The sequence below is a fragment of the Carassius carassius genome, chromosome 15, assembly GCF_963082965.1.
Source record: "Carassius carassius chromosome 15, fCarCar2.1, whole genome shotgun sequence".
Lineage (NCBI taxonomy): Eukaryota > Metazoa > Chordata > Actinopteri > Cypriniformes > Cyprinidae > Carassius > Carassius carassius.
This window is the reverse complement of record NC_081769.1, coordinates 26861084-26882457: the sequence shown is the minus strand read 5'-3', so window position 1 is coordinate 26882457 and position 21374 is coordinate 26861084. Positions and strand designations below refer to the sequence as shown.

Below are 21374 nucleotides of genomic sequence, written 5' to 3'. Positions count from 1 at the left end.
ACAGTGTGGGCCATGGCTCCTCATTAAGACTACCTTCGTCTCTCCCAGGTTTATGTAGACTGTAGAGCGCCTGGCAGCAGCAGCCCACACAAAGGAACGGAGTAACCATCCAGACGTGGCTGTTCTGTGGACCACCCTCCAATCTTGCACCCCTTATGGAGTCAGATAAGTAACAACAGGGGGTCTCCTTGACACTGCACTTAACAATAGTTCCCTGCAGTTAATGAGATGCCTACAGTGTCCCATATTACACAAGAAAGTGGATTAAACCCAAGGCTGTTGTGTAGGCTATTTATATCACTTCCTTTATGTACTGTATCACCTATTTCTATCTATCTATCTATCTATCTATCTATCTATCTATCTATCTATCTATCTATCTATCTATCTATCTATCTATCTATCTATCTATCTATCTATCTATCTATCTATCTATCTATCTATCTATCTATTATAAAAAAGTATAATGGAATTTTTAACTTCCTTTCTTTCTTTCTTTCTTTCTTTCTTTCTTTCTTGTGAAGTTGTGTTCACTTGGTTGAACACAGTACCAGAGCTATTATACATGGCCACGTAAAACTGTAAACCTCTAGTGGTTTAAACTGTAATAGTAAAGTCTGATTCATTTAAAACAAAATGCAGAAGTCGCTTTTACTTACAATTCTTATGTAAGGTGCTGTTTTTTATTTTGAGGTTCATGATAGTTAAAGGAAGAAAGATGTACATTTGTGCGTGTGCACTTGGAGTGGAATACTTAATTTTGCAAGTTATTATTTCTGTGATCATACCCACCACTTTTCTCTGACGTGTCGTGGAGCATCCGCATAGTGTAGTTTCCAGACAGAAGAGTTGTAAAAAAGAAGCAACAACATCTGGGGCAATCAGAACTTTTCCTGCAAACATTTTACTGTCTACCACAGACATTTAAACCATTCATTTCCATCTACATAAATACTTTATGTCCAAAAACATCAAGGGAGATACTTTTGCAAATATATTAATTGAGTCCATTTTTTTTTTTTTTTTTACATCAAATTGATTTGCAGCACTTTGCAGGGAAATGTAGACCTTCATCCATGAGCTCATTCAACACTTCGTCAGTCAAATAAGGTTATAAAAATTTAGGTTAGATTTAGGCCTCCTTTTAAGAAACTGACTTTAAAGATCCAGACAGAGTTGGATTTACTAACTTCATCCAATTGCAAATGCAGAAAGGTCTCTCTTTTTCCGGAGCAATGGGTACGTTTCCCTCAAAGGAACATCAGCCATTTAATCACCTTAGCGCTCACAGTTTCCTGTGCATTAACAAAGCCACAATTTGGTATGATTCACTGTAAAACACAGTTCCTCTTTATAAATGGCTCTATTTGTGTTGAAATGACCTGTTAAGGAGGTATCAATGCCAAGAAAACTTTTTTTAGTGTCCGCTTGCGTTTGCATTGCGTAAATTATGGGTCACCAGCGTCACCTTGACTTGAAATCTGCAGCCTGCACTTCAAAGGTGTTTTGGTGGCATGTGTTAGTCACTGGTGGTTTTTTTTGTCAAGGTCTTTAACCACAAATATTAATAAGCAACGGTTTCACATGTTCTGGAGTATTAGCTAACGTGTCAATCTTCAGGAAATATTATTTCTCCATTTCCTCATGTGTCACAAATAGGTTGCTTCAAATCAGTAAGAACTCATATTATAATAGAAAGGTTTTGTATGAATTTAGCTTTTTTTCAAGTTTACCCGGACGTGCAAGAATACTAAAAAGTGAATTTTCACCTCGCTCGCTGTCTCTGACTCTTCTAGCCTCAGTCTTGTTTGGTGGAGCGGGTAAACGTGGATTTTCCAATGCTGTGCTCCAGGGTCTCCTTCATTAAAATGATTGGCTGGTTGAAACAGGAGAAACCAGAGCAATTTGGCCTCAGAATTAATTTTTCAAAAGTAGTCTTAATGTCAATTAGTATTCTATTGCGGTGTTTAACCTATTGCTCCTTCCTTTTCCAGCCGTCTTTGCCAGCATTGGACTCTTTCTGGAAGTCATTGCCTTATCAAGTTTACAAGCAAAATAAAATAAAAAAGGTTGATTTTGTTTGCTGATTTCAGCATATTGGTTGCGTTAACTCTAAAATATCTAATAAAATACTTTGCTGCAATCATCATTTTTTTAAATATAATAAAAATTTAAAACACCAAAAATGTCTCCAATTTAGAAAGACTTTATGAGCTAGCATCTTATGTTTATGTCACTTTCATATAAATAATTACACCTTGATCCCTGAAAAAGACATTGGAACACGTGTACTTTTTAAATGGGGACAGTGAGGAAAAATTATTCTACCTTAAGTGCTGAAGCATTTACAATCCCCGACATGGTGCCTATTTGCACAGTTAAACCAAACCACTTAGTAATAGCTGGTAATTTCCTTATGTTAAGCCATGGATGATAATTTCACAAGAATTTTCATGGATGCCTTCCCAAACCCGAGTGCCAGCTATAGGCTTGATGAGCCAAATTGTTGAAACAGTGAAAATAAATTTTCTCATTGAAAAATTTGAAACAAATAAGTAAAATAAGAGCATTAAATAAATGAGATCCTTGCTTTTCTTTTGGAAAAATAAATCCAAGGTTGTCACAGCGCATATGTGTGCATGCAAGAAACACATTATGAATGTTGAATTCTTTAGACAAAAGGAGTTTCTCATGAACTCTGGGAATGTATGGTGGGTGTGACTGCAAAAACTACTCAATACCAAAAATAATAAAAAATAAATAAATAATCAGATGATTAGTTTGCAGAGAAAACTATGTGCACACATAAAGACTGTAAAAATTGGCTCCTAGCTAAAGCAAGCGTGACATTTTTCCATGTTTCAAAGGGAGACATTAGAAACCATTTAAACCTTTTAACCTCAAAACCAACACAATGCCATGTCACAGAACGCTATTCAAAATCAGTGAAAAAGTTTTAAACGTTTAACTATAAAGTTCTCAAACATCTATAGGCTTGAACAAAGATGTCTTTAACTATACTTCTGTTATTTTCCTTCCAGACTCTAAGTACGCCTGGGGTGAACAGTTAAACAGAGTTGGCCAAAGTGACAGCTTTACATTTGTGACTCATTCCACAGTCAGGAGAAACGAAAGGTTCTATGCTACAAGAGGGAAATTGTTTTGGGATCCAGGACAGTGTCATGTGGTTGTCAAGTAAACATGGTGCTGGTGGAACCTATTATAGATGGACCATTTAGGAGCTGATATTGGCTCTTCTTTGCAGTGTATGGCCAACACATGGGCATCTTTATGAGACAGCTGTTGAAGTGAGGAGTAAAACCCGCTGGAAGCTCTTCTGCTCCTGTCTTCAATTTCTCAGCTGAGGTAGTCCCATATTGCATGATTATTTTGACAGTAATGTCACTGAGTGACTTTTTTCCTGTTGGACCTGTCTCTTGTTTTGATCTTGGAGTGAAGGTAGCTCTGAGTTCCAGAGAGAGGTCACTTTCGCCGGGCCCGCTGAACTCTCGCTGATACTTGTCTGCTGGAGGAATTTCAGTGGGTTCTGAAAGAGGCCCATTATTTCAGCAGGATTTTCAAAATTCAGCAAGTTTATTTGGCAAAGCATGACCTCTTTATAAATAAAATGTTTTATTGTATCAATTCTGCTGTCAGATTATAGAGTCTTGAAAGGTTTATAAGCATAGCTCCTATTTAACTTTATAAACAAATTTTAGAGTATTGCACACTTAGGAGAGACAAAGTTCTATTCTATTCTGTTCTATTCTTATTCTATTCAATTATATTCTATACATAGAGTACAGTTTAGTGAAATACCTATTTTATTATTTGTGTACAAGAATTAAACTTTTATTATATTTTTTAATGCATTCAAATGTTCAAATATTCTAGTGCAGAGTAGTCAAGTAAATGTTTTTAATAAGAATATATTTTATTCTTTACATTTTGGTCTGTTCTATTTTACAATATGTAATTATATTCAAATGTGTTCAACTTTATATTTATTAGTTTTATTTATCTTTATTCTTATATGTGCAGATTGAGTACATTTTATTATGTAAAATTGTATTCTGTTTTATTTGTTATCTTTATTATATTCTAGAGTCAGAAAATTAATTAGTGAAATTAATTTTATTTAAAAAAATATATATTTAATTCTTTACATTTATTCTGTTCTTTTCTGTTCTGCTCTATTTTACAATAGGGTACTTATTACACCTAATTATTTTCAAATTCTATTGTATTGTGTTTTATTTATCTCTATGCTATTCTATTAACACGGAGTAATAATGAATAATAAATGAATGAAGTAAATTTTATTCATTACATTACATTCTGTTTTATTACATTCTCTTTTACAATTATTGCAGTTATAAGTTATCTTTTGTTATTTATTCTATCATACTCTATTAGCAAATAGTCAGGTTTTACAAATAAAATTTTATTTTATTTAAATTTATTCTGTTCTGTTTTTCAATAGAGTATATTTTATATTATAAAACATAATTGTTTACATTACAACTTTATTTTGTTCTATTATTACTACTTATTTTAACTATTCTTTTCTAGAAATGTTGAGCACAGTTGAGTAAATGTTATAATTTAAACTATGGTATTCTGTTTTGCAAACTTTATTTTGTTACATTCTATTTGAGTAAACATCTTTCTAGAAAAAAATATTTATATTTAAAGCAGTATGTTTCCTCTGATACTGTGTGACACTTTCACGTGCACCTGCAGATACAGCCCATGGCGAGTTGGACTGTGTGAACGCACTATATTAAATAAAGTTTTTCCGGTTTTGAAGCGCGTCCTCTTCCGTTGTCAACATGGCGGAATACGATCTGACTACCAAAATCGCCCAGTTTTTGGACAGGCATCTCGTTTTCCCACTGCTGGAATTCCTCTCAGTAAAAGAGGTACAAGTGTATCTTACACTGGTATTTGAAAGCGTGCTATAACAATGTTTGAATCTAGAAGGCGGCAATGCTACTACCACGTGCGCGCGTTACTGTAATGTTAGCCACAATAGTGTTTCCGGTAGTGTGTAAATCATATAACTCATGATTTCAGTCTGTAATAAAATAATTACAGAGCCAACAAACTTTTAGCATGAATAATAGACAGTCTGTTTATAGTATAAATAACCTTTCTATTAGTTATTTGCTAGCCGTATGCTTTCTCAATACCCGGTAAGCTGCCTAACTAGACAGCATTAAAACTAAGTTAGCTAACGTTAGAGACAACTGGTCGATCTTTCACTTTGTTTGGCTTATTATTGTGTCGTTTATATTTATCTCATACATCCGTTTTTAATGGACGTGGAGCGGTTGGCTTTGTGGTGTCTTCGTTGTTTTAGGTTTCACAAAGATAAATAACGTTAATGGATTATTTCTGGCAAAGACAGACGAGGTTTTGTTGAAGTCTATAAATAACTTGGGACAGTCTTCATAGAACCAGTAATAATTGATAACAACCCAATATTTGTTATATGAGTGTGTATTTGTCAGCAAAAGTGTTCATGAATTTACATTGAAGTTACAGTATAGCCGTTACAGTTTGTTGCAACAAAGAACAGCATGTACTGATGATGTTTCTATCACTGTTTTCTAGATCTACAATGAGCACGAGCTCCTCCATGGAAAGCTGGATCTCCTCAGTGACACCAACATGGTGGACTTTGCCATGGATGTGTACAGGAATTTATTTCCTGACAAAGAAGTACCCAGCTGTGAGTGCATTAACTTCTAACGCTCTTCTGCAATTAAAGATGCCTAATGAGATGCATGGAGTTGAGATTTCATGAGATTTATTCCAATTTAAATCTTTTGCAGCCCTCAGAGGAAAGAGGACTGAAGTTGTGGCTCAGCTGAAACAACTGCAATCTGAGACTGAGCCCATTGTGAAAGTGTTTGAGGACCCAGAGACCACGAGGCAGATGCAGTCAACAAGGTAAATTTATTTAATTTTTGGTGACTAAGCCGTTAGATGTAAAATGTTACTGTGCTAATAAAACAAATGTAATCAATAAACCCTTTTTGCAAGCAATGAAATTGAGTTAAACAATGCTCTTTTGTGGCTCTTTTCTGTATCCAGACGTGTTTGACCAAACCAATAAAAGGTATTTAGTACACGCTTTAGGGTGTATCGTAGTTGTCTTGAAATTAAGCACCACCTTTCTGTACTTTATAGTAGATTATGTAGACCTTTACTAGTCTGCGGTTTTTACTGGAAGGCTGTGGATAATCTTTTAAATGTTATGACAGTAGTTTAGTCATTTTCTATTCCAAGCAACAGCTAAGATGGTACTTTACTTGTTTTCTTGTTCATCTAATGTAAGATGAACAGTGTTCAATTGCACAGTTTAGACAAGACAGTCCTCAGGGATGTGGGATGGAGCTCTGCTCGATGCTAGACGATACTCCAAACAGAACATTTGTGGCTCTTTTTCTGGAAGGTCGGGCTTAAGTGCCATTTAATTAAGTGGATGGCAGAACATCAGCGGGCATTTGTAATCACAATCGGTTTGTATTTGATTGAAATTGCCATGTGGATGAGTATATGGTTTCATTCTGCAAATTTCAGAAGAACAAAATGCTAGAGCATCCTGCGGTGAGTTTCATGGAGGCTACTTTTAGTTTTTTTTTTTCTGATGGTGACTTTGCAGTGATTCAAATATTTTGGTTAAACTCAGTCTTCATCCAGTGCTTGCTTTTCTTTGATGGATGTTCCTCATTTCTAGCCGCCGGCCAATCTAGATGTTTTAGGTTTTAATATCTGGTGTATTAGGGATTAGAGATGTTTTTATTTAATTAAAAGAATGTTGTTACACTGATCACTGTAGGCAGTAGAGATATTCTCAAATAGTCGTCTCCATTAGCAGTTGGAGGAATTTGCTGGATTAGTAACAGTGGATTCTTGTTGATTATGTTGGATTGAAAAGACATTGTTCTGCTCTCAATCAGTCGCCATCAAACCTAGACAGAAGAGACAGCATAGCATTGACTTAGTGGCCGGTTTATCCTCTGTATTTGATGTGATTTAGGCTTGATCTTGAGACTGCTATAGACTTAATGTCAAAGAGTTCAAATATTTGAAACTCTGCCGATGCTCTATGCCAGGGATTTCCAAGCTTTTTTTGTTAGCTGAACTTTGGCCTAAAATATTTACTTTAAGTACCTCTAAGATTTAAGTTAATATTTCAATCATTTAACAAGTCATCGACACATGCATGGCATGCCCGCGATTCTCTGATGTTGATTAATGGCCGCATGATATGCAGGTCAACAATTTTCATTCATTCTTCAAAATTTTTATGATTTAAGTGATTTAAATTTACATTAATTCATGAACCCAGAAAAACTAAATTAATATAATGAACAACTGAGCAAATTAAGGCATCATTCATATCCTTAGCACAAACCATATACAAAGTATACTCCAAAGTTTAACACTTGAGGTTGGGTGTTTGTTGAAATTAATTTAAAATTTGTTTGCCGTACCAATTAGTGGTCGACCGATATTGTTTTTTTTGTTGTTTTTTTTGACAGCCGATGCCGATATCTTGGAAAGCAGGGGGTCAATATATGTTTTTTTTTATTTTAAGAAATTTTAAATAATTTGATAATGGATTCAAAAATAAAAGTGTAAAATAAACAAAGTAAAAAAATAGACAAAGTATTTTTCACAAATAAATAAATATTTAATAAAAATATAATTTAAAAGGAAGGAAACACTATGACAATAACTAACAGGGCACTCAATATTCTGGGAATATTGTGTGCATTGGGAATCATATTTTTCAAATATATCCAGGGTAACATTATTTTACCTACAGCACACAAAGAAAATGACATGAATATGACAGTGGGCAAATGCATAAAGCAAAGCATAATTTGAAATCAAAAGTTCAAAGTTTAAAGCATTCAATTCACACGGACCAACCTTCACACAGAGGACATGTGATCATGCTGGATAAAAATGCACAGCTGGATTTGGCAAAGTTTACAAGTTTTGTGAAATTAAATGTTCATTAGCCATTCAAAGATTTGTTTAAATGATAAATGTGTATTTGTTTAATGCTGACAGGCAAACGAGAAAGTATTATAATGTTTGCCTCTCTATTACTAACAGTATAAAAGCAATCATTGTTGTCAATCATTGTTTTTGTATACATGAATGCCTTTGTTTAACCATTCTATCTGATTATAAGACAGACTTTTATCCATATTAGACAGAACTGTTAACTACGTCAGCGCTGCCATAATAAAAGTCCGGCATGCCGTCAAAATAAAAATCCCATCTCAAACACATTGGTCAAGCAGATAAGCTTATCGGCCGATGCCGATATTTGAAAAATGCCTGATATCAGTCTTGGCGATATATCGGTCGACCACTAGTACCAGTTGTCGCTTATTACTTGTTTTGTATCTCTGTTTTGTGTCTCTTTTCAGTGTGTGAAGATCTGTACTTAGTTATTGTTTAATTGCTCGCTTTGAGTAGCGCTAATACTGCACCGAGTTTCTATGTGTTTTATCAGGCTACCGCTGTGTGTTTGTGGTGTCTCTACAGTGAGAAATCTCAGTAGGTGGTATTGCCTTCCCTAGTAGACATTTTTAAAGACCAGTTTGCATTTCGTTTCTCCAAAACATGCTTTTATCACAGTTCAGGATTAAGTTTGTGGCGTTAGATCCAGGCGCAGTCTTAATTAACACACTCAAATGGATGTCTGCTCTTCATTAACGAGCGACTTTGAAGTTTACTTGTTCGATCTGAATATTTCGGGTTTCGGAGGGCATTTTTCTGTGTCTGGAGTTTCACAGGCCGAGACGACCACGAGGAAGTGCAGATCAGGACTAGTCTTTATTTGTTCTTTTATTTGTTAATAGCTGCTCGTGTGTGACTTGTTTCTTTTTTTTTAAACCTCGTCGTCGGATGTTTACTTGATCAGCTCTCTGACAATGACGCTCACGGAGCGGATGCTATAAGCAGGTGATCTCATGTTTGGAAATCTGTCAGGACCATTGTCCAGGAGTGTTAGGACATATGGAGTGGCGATGGATATTTTTTTTTTCCTCTAACAGACTGAGTGTGATGGATGGATGAGCTGCGCTGAATGGCTGAGGGCCGAGTTATCTCGCAGTTCCCTCAGCACCAATACATTGACCTCCATAGCAAAACCTGCCCGGTCTGTTCCTCATTTCAACCCAGACAGGAGGTGGTGAGAGCTGACGGAGTAAAGATGTAATGTCCTCTTCAGCAGACAGATAAACATGGATTGACTATTCAGGGCTCCAAACTGCGACTATAACGGTCGCATTTGCGACCATAAATTTTAAAATGCGAGTGAAGTTTTTGCTGAGGTCGCCACTGGCGACTAGGCCTATGTATTTACACTCAAAAAAATATTTAACCCCAAAAGTTAAAACTTACGTAATTCAATTAGATGTCAATTTTCAATCCAATTTAATCACATAAATCCAACGCAAAAGTTAACATTTGTTTAAGCTTCACCCTTTCATGTTCAGTTAACGTAAATGAATTAAATACATTTTATGAAAACTGATGAACTGTGATTTAAGCTTGTATAATACATAAACTTGACTCATTTTCAATAACTTATTGTTTCTTTGTTTTATAAAATCACCTTACCTTTTCTTAATTCTATTAAATAAATGGACAAAACATGTTACATTTTCAAACATTTATTGTTGTAATTGGCCCATGACGAAAGTAACATCCAATCTGGCCAAAAAAACCCAAAAAACATGAAAGCAGCACATACTGTAATGCAGTACTTAACAAATAAAAGCAACTGTTTTCTGCAGTTTCATGAATCCTTATAAACTAAATCATCCAGTGGTTATAACTCATGTTTGACTTTTTAGCTATGTGTGCCCACAACTAACAGGGATCAACAAGAAACCATTTTAACATCAAAGATTAATTTCACATTTTCAAGGTAATACTGTCATATTATTGCATTGTACAGTAAACAATGTGCTTTCTCCTGATCTATAACACGAAACAGAAATGTAAATGGTCCCTTCCCTTCCTAAATATTTGTTAAAATAATTAAATAACCAGGACCCTTTATACAATAAAATAAAATACAATAATAAAAAAAAAATTTAAACAAAAGGGAAAAAAGAAAAGCAAATATTTTACTTCACATGAATCAAGTTTTCAACACTTTTTAAATACATATAACAGGTTTCCACATTTCAGCATTTAGGCCATTACAATGTGTCCTACTCACTGCAGAGGGGTATGCTGCATACCAAAAGATCTTCTCAGCCATGCCTTCAAAAATGTCAAACCTTTGTTTTGATGGTGGAATAAGTAGCATTCCACTCTGTTTTCGCTCTCTGCAGCTGAATTTAAGCAGAACATGAAAAATTAGAAAGGACTACAACGAGGCTAAGAACTGTAACCCGAAACAGCCTCAACGCTACTGGAAAACGAGTTATCTAAAAAGTTGACTTCCTGGACTCAATAGCAATAGAAGTAACATCTCCTGTATCAAAAGTTTCAGAGCTACAGGAAGCAGGAAAGTGCAGTCTCTTGCATGCTGGAATTAGTGTCATCAGTTTGTAGAAACATTTATTTCAGGGCATTCTTGTCTAAATATTTTCAATGTTCCTCCAGTTGTTGGAAATATGTAGGCAACCAGTGAATGTCCTTTTCACAGAAACATTTTAATTTTAAGTGCTTGAACCTTTGGGGAAAGCTTGCTGCCCACAACTCCAACATCTCCAGACTCATCCTCAGCACCAGCACCTTCTTTGCAAATCACAAAAAGCCCCAGAGTGGTCTCAGAAATTTCTTTTTCTGCTTCTTCAGGGTTGCGGTCCTAAGGCCAAAAGTAAGTAAATAAATATTAAATATTTTAATAATAAATAAATAAATAAATAAAGAACACCTTTTCAGTTTCACTGAAATAATTGCAACATACAGGCTGGCAATGTAAGTTAGGTCCTTAAAAAGGGCATACGTATACAAACCTGGAATTCTTTGATGACTGGTGTCATGTCCTCACTGAGGTACACACATAGACTCTGGATGACAACCTCGTTTGATGTGTATGTCACCACACTGAAAATTTGACACAAAATTAAACAATCAGAAATGGCACTATAATAAAAACTTATTATAGTTTGATATTTTTTATTGCTTCTTAAGAAATTAAATGCAAAAAATACATGTATATAACAACACTTACTGTAATTGAGTGATTGCCCCAAACTGAAGACAATGTGGAATGATGTCACAATGATGAGGTCTCGGAAATAGTAAAGATGACATATAACTTCAGTTTTGTAATGAGAACTCTGCACTAAAAGAATGCATGATCAACTCAATGTACAAAATTAGTTGTAAATGGAAATCCTATAAACTTTTACAAAGAAATGAAACGAGTACAGTTTACAAAACGCATAAACATATTACAAAAAAAAACTATACATACCGTAAGTGAGTGATTGACTTTAATCAGATTCAATGTGGAATTATGTCACAACGAAGTCTCTGGAATATTAAAAACGACATGATTTGATTTTTATAATGAAAGTACAACTCAGCATGAAAAGAATGAATGTTCCACTTCATGGAAATTATTTTTTTTAACAGGACATCTTACAAAATGTTACATCCAACTTTCATATTATGTCGAGGATGTTTGTACAACGCTTTAGCGTAGTTGCAAAGTATATTTATAGAAAAGCAAAATGGAAGGTTACATAGAGATGGCTAATCTATTTAATATAAAGAAGAAAAAAAGAAAAGTCATAGGCAAGTAACGTTAATCTGCCTAAAAAGATGCACACAGTCGACCATATACCTTAAAATGGTCCAATTTGCATATATTTGATAACATATTACCGAGATCCTAACGTTAATGTTAACAGTCAACTTAACGTACATGTTCTAACATATTTGCAAAGTGAATGTAACTTACGTCTAACGTTAGATGACAGTTAAAAAAAACAAAAACAAAAAAAAAACACCTAATCTGCTTAAGTGCAAAAAATAAAAAGTAAAGTTAAATAAAATAAAAAAAAAACCAATGTAACGTTAGCCTTAGTAAGCCTACATAACGTTACTCAAACGGCATGGGCCGTAAGGTTTAAAATGATCAAGAAAAAGTTAGCAGTGAAGACCGAAAATATCTAACGTTAGTTCATTCGCTAAAAAGTGCAGTTGGCAGCTACGGTAAATCAAGATCGATCATATAATACAAAATTGTTTATATGTTAATGTCTACATCAATTATACATGAAGAAAATCTCTTACCTTTTATAATCTCCTCAACCGTTCTTCATTAATCTTCTCACCGCTGAATCACCGTCGTCACGCGCCCTCGCCGCCCTGGTCGAAATCCCGCCTTCAGGTTTTTTTGGGGGTTTTTTTTATGCGCATGCGCAACATTCACATTCGCGCTTTACTGCAACTAATTAGGCATTGTTTATGTAATTTGATCAGGTTGGTTTCAGATCCATTACGTTCATGTTGAGAAAGCGTAATTCAGAATAATAATTATTATTTTATACTTTTTTAAATATACTTTATTTAAATAGTTTACTTCATTTCAATTACTAGCAAGAATCATTTTTTTGAGTGTACTTGTTATATCTTAAAAAATTGCATGTAATGGCTTTTTTCTTGATTGTTTTGCATTCACATCTTTAATGTTCGCACATTGAGAGAATGCGCATCAAAGTTTTAGTGGGATAAAGAGTTTTAAACAGTCCTCATCTGCCGCGCAGCAGCGCTGACACACACCTGATAAACGCGCGAGAGAGAGAAATGATGGAGACTTGAAGAGAAAGTGCAGAAAAACAGCGTCTATTTCGTTCATAACTTGAACAAACTACAACAGGTAAAGCTGTCATCTGTGTGGATATTGCCAATATCATTAAAAGTTCTCGTTTATAATCATAAGGCTTCTTCTTAACAAGATCTCAGTCCATGCTGTGTTCTGGTAATGCATGAACTTCATTATTTGAAGTGCACTTGCCCTCCAGTAATCGCAAAAAGCTTTGTGCTTTGTTACTTTTTAATTTACAAAGTATCAGCTTTAAAATTATTCCAAATTCATAACAAAATTCAAACAATAAGTACAGTTTTGGTGCTCTTTAAGGGGCCGTTCACATATCGCGCCTAAAAACACGTGGAAAATGCTAGGCGTGCCGCTTTCTGATTTTTTTCCAAAAGCCTTCAGGCTCTTGCGCTCCTGAGGCGTCTGCCGTTGCTAAGCAACCATGACCTGCCCTCTCCATGAAGACGCGTAAATTTCAGCAAAGGATAAATGGATTTGCAGCACTAAAAATCGCTTGCAGTAGCTCTGTTACTAAATTTATTTAAAAATGGCTATCCATATACAGGTATGATCAGCTGTTCCTTCATATTGGCTAAGCTTTCAACGTTGGTACTGGAAAGGATGAAGCTTATTGGTTGGTTCTTGTCACGTGACCTGCGGTGCGCTTGCAGGATTCTGAAAAGTTGAGATGCTTTTAACTCGATGTGGTGCGGGCGCGCCCGGAAAGAAATGAGCGTGTCGCTTCCATTATGAGCGCGCACGCATACCGCGCGCCTACATTTGAAAAAACGAACTAGAGCGCGCAAAAGACGCGATATGTGAACGGAAGCGGCAGGCGCGATCGCGAGTTGTGCCTCAGTTCAAGCAGCACGTGAACCTATCATACCTTGCTCTTTAATACTAGAGTACATAATGAACATGAATTAACATCAAATGCTAGGCTATTTTATAAGAGATTCTACAGTACAACACTTTTGAACTGCGGAAAACGTGTAAAGCTTGTAAACATTGCAACGTAATATTAACCTCAGTAACCTTTCGGTGTCCATAAGCTCATCAGTCAGCTAGAAAAATAACTAAAGAGGAGCATTTTGCTATATTTATGAGCTATTGAATTTTAATATTTTTACTTAACCTGTTGGTCACATGATTCAACTCCTCCTATAAACTTTAATTTTACTAATTAAGAAAAACAGACTGAAAGTGTGAAAGACATGCACTCTTAAAAATAAAGGAGCTTAAAAGGTTCTTCACAGAACAATTTTGGTTCCACAAAGAACCATTCAGTCAAAGGCTCTTTGAAGAACAATCTCTTTCTGACCTTTTGATAATCTGTTATTGTCTTCAAATGTTTAAGGTTCTTTATGAAACCATTTAGACAGGAAAACAAGGTTCTTCTATGGTATCATGAAGCACCTTTATTTTTAAGAGAGTATGACAAAACTCTCATAGGACCCCAAACTATACTCAGAGGCCAAGTGATGCTTATGGTCCATGATATTGGTACAGATTTTGTGTAATAAACAACGCATGACTGTATATTTCAAGTTGGAAAAGACATTTAGCTCCCACTTTAAGTGAACCTTCATTCCCAGGTCATCTACAAGATGGATTAAAATGCTGATAAAGTCAAGAAAAGATGAGACATAAAAACGTCAGTATGATTAAAAAGTTAAAATGTAAAATAAATAATTTAAATAAAACGCATAAAACATGTTTATTCTGTGGCACCTAAAAAAATAATTTGGCACCTAAGTTTTTTTCTTATAGGAGCCAATGGCTCCTTACTCGATTTTTTTGTTTGGAGCCCTGCTATTAGTTTTTGGAGATACTAGGTAAGGGCTGAGGATATTGTTGGTTGAAAGCAGAAATGCTCCGTAAGGACAGTATACTGGGTCCTAATCAGGTTTGATGCAACAGTTTTTAGTGACAAGACAAGCGATTTAAAACCATCAGTGTTTTAATCAATAGGGCTGGTACGAATACCATTTTTTTTTTTTAGCTTCGAATCTTTGGTAGTTATCAAGACCGAGTATTCAAAGCATAGTAGGGAGGGGGATGAACATATTCTTCTCTCTAACACCAGCACGCCGCTGTAGAAAAATAAGTCAGAAAATTGCAGAAATGTATTGCTGCTGCTTGTAGCTAGTTAGGTCAGTAAAATCGGATTTACATGGAGAAGATAGTTTGTTGTATTGCTTATCGTTGTTAGGACACTTTTTAAGGAGGTGGCTTGTCTCCACCCAGAGTCCCAGCATCTGTCAGATGATAGTATAATGGAACAGAAGCAGTTCTGCAAGAGAACGCCTTTATAAACAGCCTTTGAACCTCCCCACAAATAAAATAAACGTGCAACCTCCTCTTTCTGTCTGGAGCACACAGTGACGCATGGCTTCGTTTGCCGAATTCTTCAGAGGCCGGCCACATTTGGCGGAGCTGGTCGTGTGGTGAGCGTGCTTACCAGCCCCCCATGCCGAGCATTTTACCAAAACTCATTGATACTTACAAGTAGAAGTAGATTCTCCATCTCACCTGGTGAGGAGACAGAATGTTTGTTTCATTTCTTCATTACCTTTCTCTCTTTCTTTAATTAGTGGCGTTTCCTAAATAATATTACTAAGGCTCATATTTAGGTTTATTGGTTTTTCTAAACCCCAGTATTAAATGTTGGTGTGTAACTTATCCCGCAAAGTTTGTGCTCCGGATATGAATGATACTTTGAATCACGAAGCTGGTTGAAAATTGTGTGGTATTACAAGTAATCAGAACAAAACAAAAAAAAAACTCGTATACTTTTATTGAAGAAGACCATTAGGCATATCCATTTTCTTTAATTTCTGGCATAAATAGAGGTGAGTTGAGATGTGTCAGGGAGTAATGGGAAGAGAGAGGGACAACGGGATAAGGAAATGTTTTGTGGCATTTTTAATCTTGTCGCCCATATGAGCACCATAGAGTGTTAGAGTAGTGCACATTACCACTAAGCCACAGCTTCAGTCTTTTTTTATATACAGGTGCTGGTCATATAATTAGAATATCATCAAAATGTTGATTTATTTCACTAATTCCTTTCAAAAAGTGAAACTTGTATATTATATTCATTCATTACACACAAACTGATATATTTCAAATGTTTATTCCTTTTAATTTAGATGATTATAACTGACAACTAAGGAAAATCCCAAATTCAGTATCTCAGAAAATTAGAATATATCTTAAGACCAATACAAAGAAAGGATCTTTAGATCCTTGACCAACTAAAAAGTATGAAAAGGAAAAGTATTCCTCTTCCCAATACCCCATAGATTTTCTATGTGGTTAAGGTCAGGAGAGATTGCTAGCCGATTAAGAACAGGGATACTATGGTCCTTAAACCAGGTACTCGAAGCTTTGGCACTGTGTGCATGTGTCCTGTTGGAAAATGAAATCTGCATCTCCATAAAGTTGGTCAGCAACAGGAAGCATGAAGTGCTCTAAAACCTTCGGGTATACGGCTGTGTTGACCTTGGACCTCAGAAAACACAGTGGACCAACACCAGCAGATGACATGGCACCCAAACCATCACTGACTGTGGAAACTTTACACTGGACCTCAAGCAACGTGGATTGTGTGCCTCTCCTCTCTTCCTCCAGACTCTGGGACCCTGATATCCAAAGGAAATGCAAAATTTACTTTCATCAGAGAACATAACTTTGGACCACTCAGCAGCAGTCCAGTCCTTTTTGAAGTGAGACGCTTCTGATGCTGTCTGTTGTTCAAGAGTGGCTTGACACAAGGAATGCGACAGCTGAAACCCATGTCTTGCATACGTGTATGCATAGTGGTTCTTGAAGCACTGACTCCAGCTGCAGTCCACTCTTTTTGAATCTCCCCCACATTTTTGAATGGGTTTTGTTTCACAATCCTCTCCAGGGTGCTGTTATCCCTATTGCTTGTAAACATTTTTTTTTTTTCTACCACATTTTCCTTTCCTTCGCCTGTCTATTAATGCACTTGGACACAGAGCCTTGTGAACAGCCAACCTCTTTTTCAATGACCTTTTGTGTCTTGCCCTCCTTGTGCAAGGTGTCAATGGTCGTCTTTTGGACAACTGTCAAGTCAGCAGTCTTCCCCATGATTGTGTAGCCTACAGAACTAGACTGAGAGACCATTTGAAGGCTTTGCAGGTGTTTTGAGTTAATTAGCTGATTAGAGTGTGGCACCAGGTGTCTTCAATATTGAACCTTTTCACAATATTCAAATTTTCTGAGATACTGAATTCGGGATTTTCCTTAGTTATAAACCTCAAAATTAAAAGAAATAAACATTTCAAATATATCAGTCTGTGTGTAATGAATGATTATAATATACAAATTTCACTTTTTGAATGTAATTAGTGAAATAAATCAACTTTGATATTCTAATTATATAACCAGGACATGTATACATACACGCACACACACACACACACACACAGAATATTTTACTGTCTGCATCAAGTTACACATCACATCAATGCAAATAGAAAGCATAATATATGTAGGTAAAGTGTCTAATGTTTCAAATAACTTTTATATAAACAAAATATGTGAAATGTTCTTTCATCATTCAATAACAGATGTATATATGTAAAAAATTTTTTATAAAAGATTAGGAAAAGGTGATCATACTATATTTTATATTTTAAATGATTAATAACTTCTTGCTGATAAATGGGTAAAACCTAGTTGTTTAAACTAGTGGCAGAGATGGTTTAAATTTAAAATGTGCAATTAGGGGCTGCTCTGTGATCCTTTAATATTTCAATGTCATGTAATGATTCTTGTTTTAATTATGTGCCAATCCAAAAATAAAATTAAAACCGTACACATTAAAATCTATGGAGAAAACAAAAAGAAAGCTGTTTAACTTTTCAATTATTTTTGAAACCCCCTTTTTGTTTTTGACCCAAATGTGTATATTTTTTAAAATAAAAAAAGGTGTTATTGAATATGATTTCCATTTTAAATAAGTTGTTCTGAAATAATTAACTATTTAAAAAAATAAGTGTTTCTTTCACTATTGTAACCTTAAGAAACCCTTGCTAACCCCAAAATGTTTGTCTTCCAGGGACGGGCGTATGCTGTTCGACTATCTGGCTGACAAGCATGGAGTAAGTACTTCTGCTGACTCTTCCACCCCTCTGAGGAGTTCTCATGACTCTTCTATGAACCCAGTGTTGTTTTGGGGGGCCAACAGGAGGGGCGGCCCTGAGCAGCAACACATTAAATGACTTCCCAAAACCTTAAGTCATTTTTGGGGATTTTATGGCTTGCAGAAATTTCTGTGGACATTTACATTCTGTGGCGAATTGTTCATAATAAACGGAACATCTCTGGACCCATGGGTATGGCCTCAAGAATGCTGGGGATTCTATATTTGAATTGACGACACTCCCACCCCAGCATTCTGAAAGTGACCTGAGGCCTGTCCTCAGTGCACCTTCACTGCATGGGCTGAGCCGTCTTTACGACACGATCCTCGCCTTAACAGCCCTCTTGTCGCCCGCCCCCAGGAAGGCACCTGTAGCCTTAATGACATCCGCACCACCACAGTTTACTGTGACCACACAGACATTTACTACACACACATACACACACAATGAGCTCTCTGTTCTGAGAAACTCTGCCAGCAAGTTTCCAAAGCGTGATCTACTGAACTGTCCATCAAACTGCTGGTACTCTCTGGTCAGTGCTTTTAGCTGAACTTGAGGATTGCAGTTTATTTTAAATGGTGAGACCATAATCTTGAGGTCACATGAGGTCATGTGTGGTCACAGTTTTCCTGACGATGTTCAGTGATAGTATATTGATCACTTTTAGGTAAAATAATACACCAAGCACCAAAATCACAGTCCATCAAAACATTTTTAATGTTTAAAATAATAGCTTATTTGATTTTTAAAGGAATAGACATGTTGTGCACAACAAGATGCGCTTTGACATACTGGATTTGAGAGCTATATTTGAGGGGAAGATTTTCAGCGAATAATAATTTAAAGATTTATTCAAAGGGAGGAATTCACTATGAATGAATTGAGGCCAGTGAAAATTAGATTAGTTATGAAAAAATACCATTAAAATATTTTAACTGGCTCCACACCCAGACATCATCTTGCAATTTATACGGTTGACTGTTGACAAGTATGATGCAAGACAACAATTCCATAAATGCAGTTATGCCCAAAATTCAAGATATTGGTGCAAAAAATGCCCCTTTATGCGAGCACTCTTTGTCCGAATATCATGAGTGCAAAGGTTTTTAATTTTTTTTTAATTTTATTTATTAATTTTTTTTTTACAGTTCAATAAGTTGATATTGCGTTATATTTTAAACACAGTATTGTGGTTTTGATGTGGTCAAAGTCATAGCAGAATTAGCGTGTCTGAGCAACACAGCAGTGTTTAGTTTCTGAATGAATCCACGTCTTGAGCAAATCAAGTGGACCAATGATTCATAAAGAGTTGTTTACATCATTCCTGAATGAATCAGCCTTGGAAGAATGACTCCTAAAGACATTTACCACCACCTGCTGGCAGATATAGTTTCTTATTTAGAGTATTATTTTATTAACAATAAATAAGTAAATAAAAACATTAAAGGGATAGTTTACCAAAAAAATTTGAATTCTGCCATTTACTCACCCTTGTTTCGTTTCAAACCTTTCTTTTGTGGAACATGAGGGTATTTTGAAGACTGTTGGTGACAAAGCTGTTTTGGTTAATGACTTTCATTGTATGAACAAAAAAAAATACTGAGATGTTTCTCAAAGTATCTTTTGTGTTCCATAGTTTGTGTTAAATGTGTAATACATTTTTATGTTGAATTAAATAATAATTTTTTTTTCTAAAGCTACAATTTGTAACAAAATATATCTTTAAAAAAAAATTTTGTGGGTATTTTCACAGTAACATTTATTTTACAATTAATTAGATTAATCGAAACATCATTTAAATAATTCGATGACAATTTTTTAATCGACTGACAGCCCTAATTAAAAAAAAAAAATTATTTTAAACTGAAATATTGTATGCATATTTGTGTATGTATTTATGTGTATTAGGGGTGTAACGGTACGTGTATTCGTACCGGACCATTTCGGTACAGGGCTTTCGGTACGGTGCACGTGTACCGAATGACCGAATGCAATATTTTGTATGCAGAACATAGGTACATTTTCGTGTTTCCAAACAAACATATTAAGTGGCGGAAGTCTCCGCGTTCAGCACAAATCCCGCCCTGCAGCTGATTCTAAGGCCGGTGACACACTGGCTGCGTGGCGTGAGCGCGGCGTTTCTGCTGCGTGTCAGTTGCGTGACGGCTGCTTCGCATTTTCTGTGTCTTTACACGCCACAATCGTGCCTGACGCGGCGCTGGCGCTGCTCCTTTTGTAGGTGACATAGAGGGAGGCCGCCGACAGACCAGGATCTTGTCTTCACGACAACAATATCTATACTTCATGTTGAGCTTAAATATAAAGCCTACTGATAAAGGACACCATCAACAGTATTGACGCCAAAATAGACTATGTTTGACAGGTGCAATATGCCAGTGTGTCACCGGCCTAAGGTTTTCAAAAGGCATCACGCGAGTGTGAACATCACTACAACTAGGAAAAAAACTATTGTAATTCAAATGCAGCTCCCGTCGGCATTTAAACAGACCTTTGCTCTTAATTCCGATAGGTCCAATGCAATAACGAAATCTGAGCAGGTCTAAAAACTGAAACTGTTGATGCTGCACTTTACACTTTGGAAAAGTTATATTTTTAAAATATGAGCAGGCCTACAAGCTGGGATTGGTAATGTAATCACAGTTATTAATTTATATTTTTCATAATATTTTATTATATGATATTGGTTTGAGACAGAGTATTTTATTTAGTGGAGAACTTTGCAGCAGTATTTTATTTTCTATTCTTTTATATATATTTATATATATATATATATGTATATATGTATTTGTTTTTTTTTTCTTTTTTTTAAAGTATTTAAAAATAAGTGTAAACAAATTGTTAAAAAAAGTTTATAGTAATAAACAACCTGCAGTTTAATGTTTGCATTTCTTTCCCTTACTGTAACGAAAATGAACCGAATCGTGACTTTAAAATCGAGGTACGCACCGAACCGTGATTTTTGCGTACCGTTACACCCTTAATGTGTATATTTATGTAAGTGTATATATTATAAATGTTTCTTTATTCACGAAGAAATAATTAAGGCCGGTGTTCATTCCATTTTATAAGTCAAAAATATAGTCACTTCGATCTTATTATTATTATTATTATTAAAATATAGTTTTCTTTTTGCATATGTATAATTGAGATGTGTATATATGTATGTATATGTATTAAAAAAAAAATTTGTAAAATATTTATCTTGTAAAATATTTAGACTATAAATTAATATTATATTTATAATACAATTTCTGGGATTATTCTCAGATTGATTATTTTCAAAAATGTTAAATTATTTTAATTGACTAATTGCTAACTTGTGTAAGCAAGTATAATGCTTCATATAAGTTTTATTTAAT

General features: G+C 35.3%; 1 protein-coding gene across 1 annotated transcript in view; it reads left to right on the top strand.

The window, feature by feature from the left end:
- The first annotated feature begins 4764 nt into the window (after positions 1 to 4764).
- LOC132158726 (eukaryotic translation initiation factor 3 subunit E-A) overlaps positions 4765 to 21374 on the top strand; it is a 52416-nt gene continuing 35806 nt past the window's right edge. The window contains exons 1-4 of the mRNA XM_059568271.1: positions 4765 to 4922; positions 5617 to 5734; positions 5838 to 5955; positions 17910 to 17952. Coding sequence (XP_059424254.1) covers positions 4833 to 4922; positions 5617 to 5734; positions 5838 to 5955; positions 17910 to 17952 — 369 coding nt within the window. The 5' untranslated portion in view covers positions 4765 to 4832. The remainder of the gene's footprint in view (positions 4923 to 5616; positions 5735 to 5837; positions 5956 to 17909; positions 17953 to 21374) is intronic.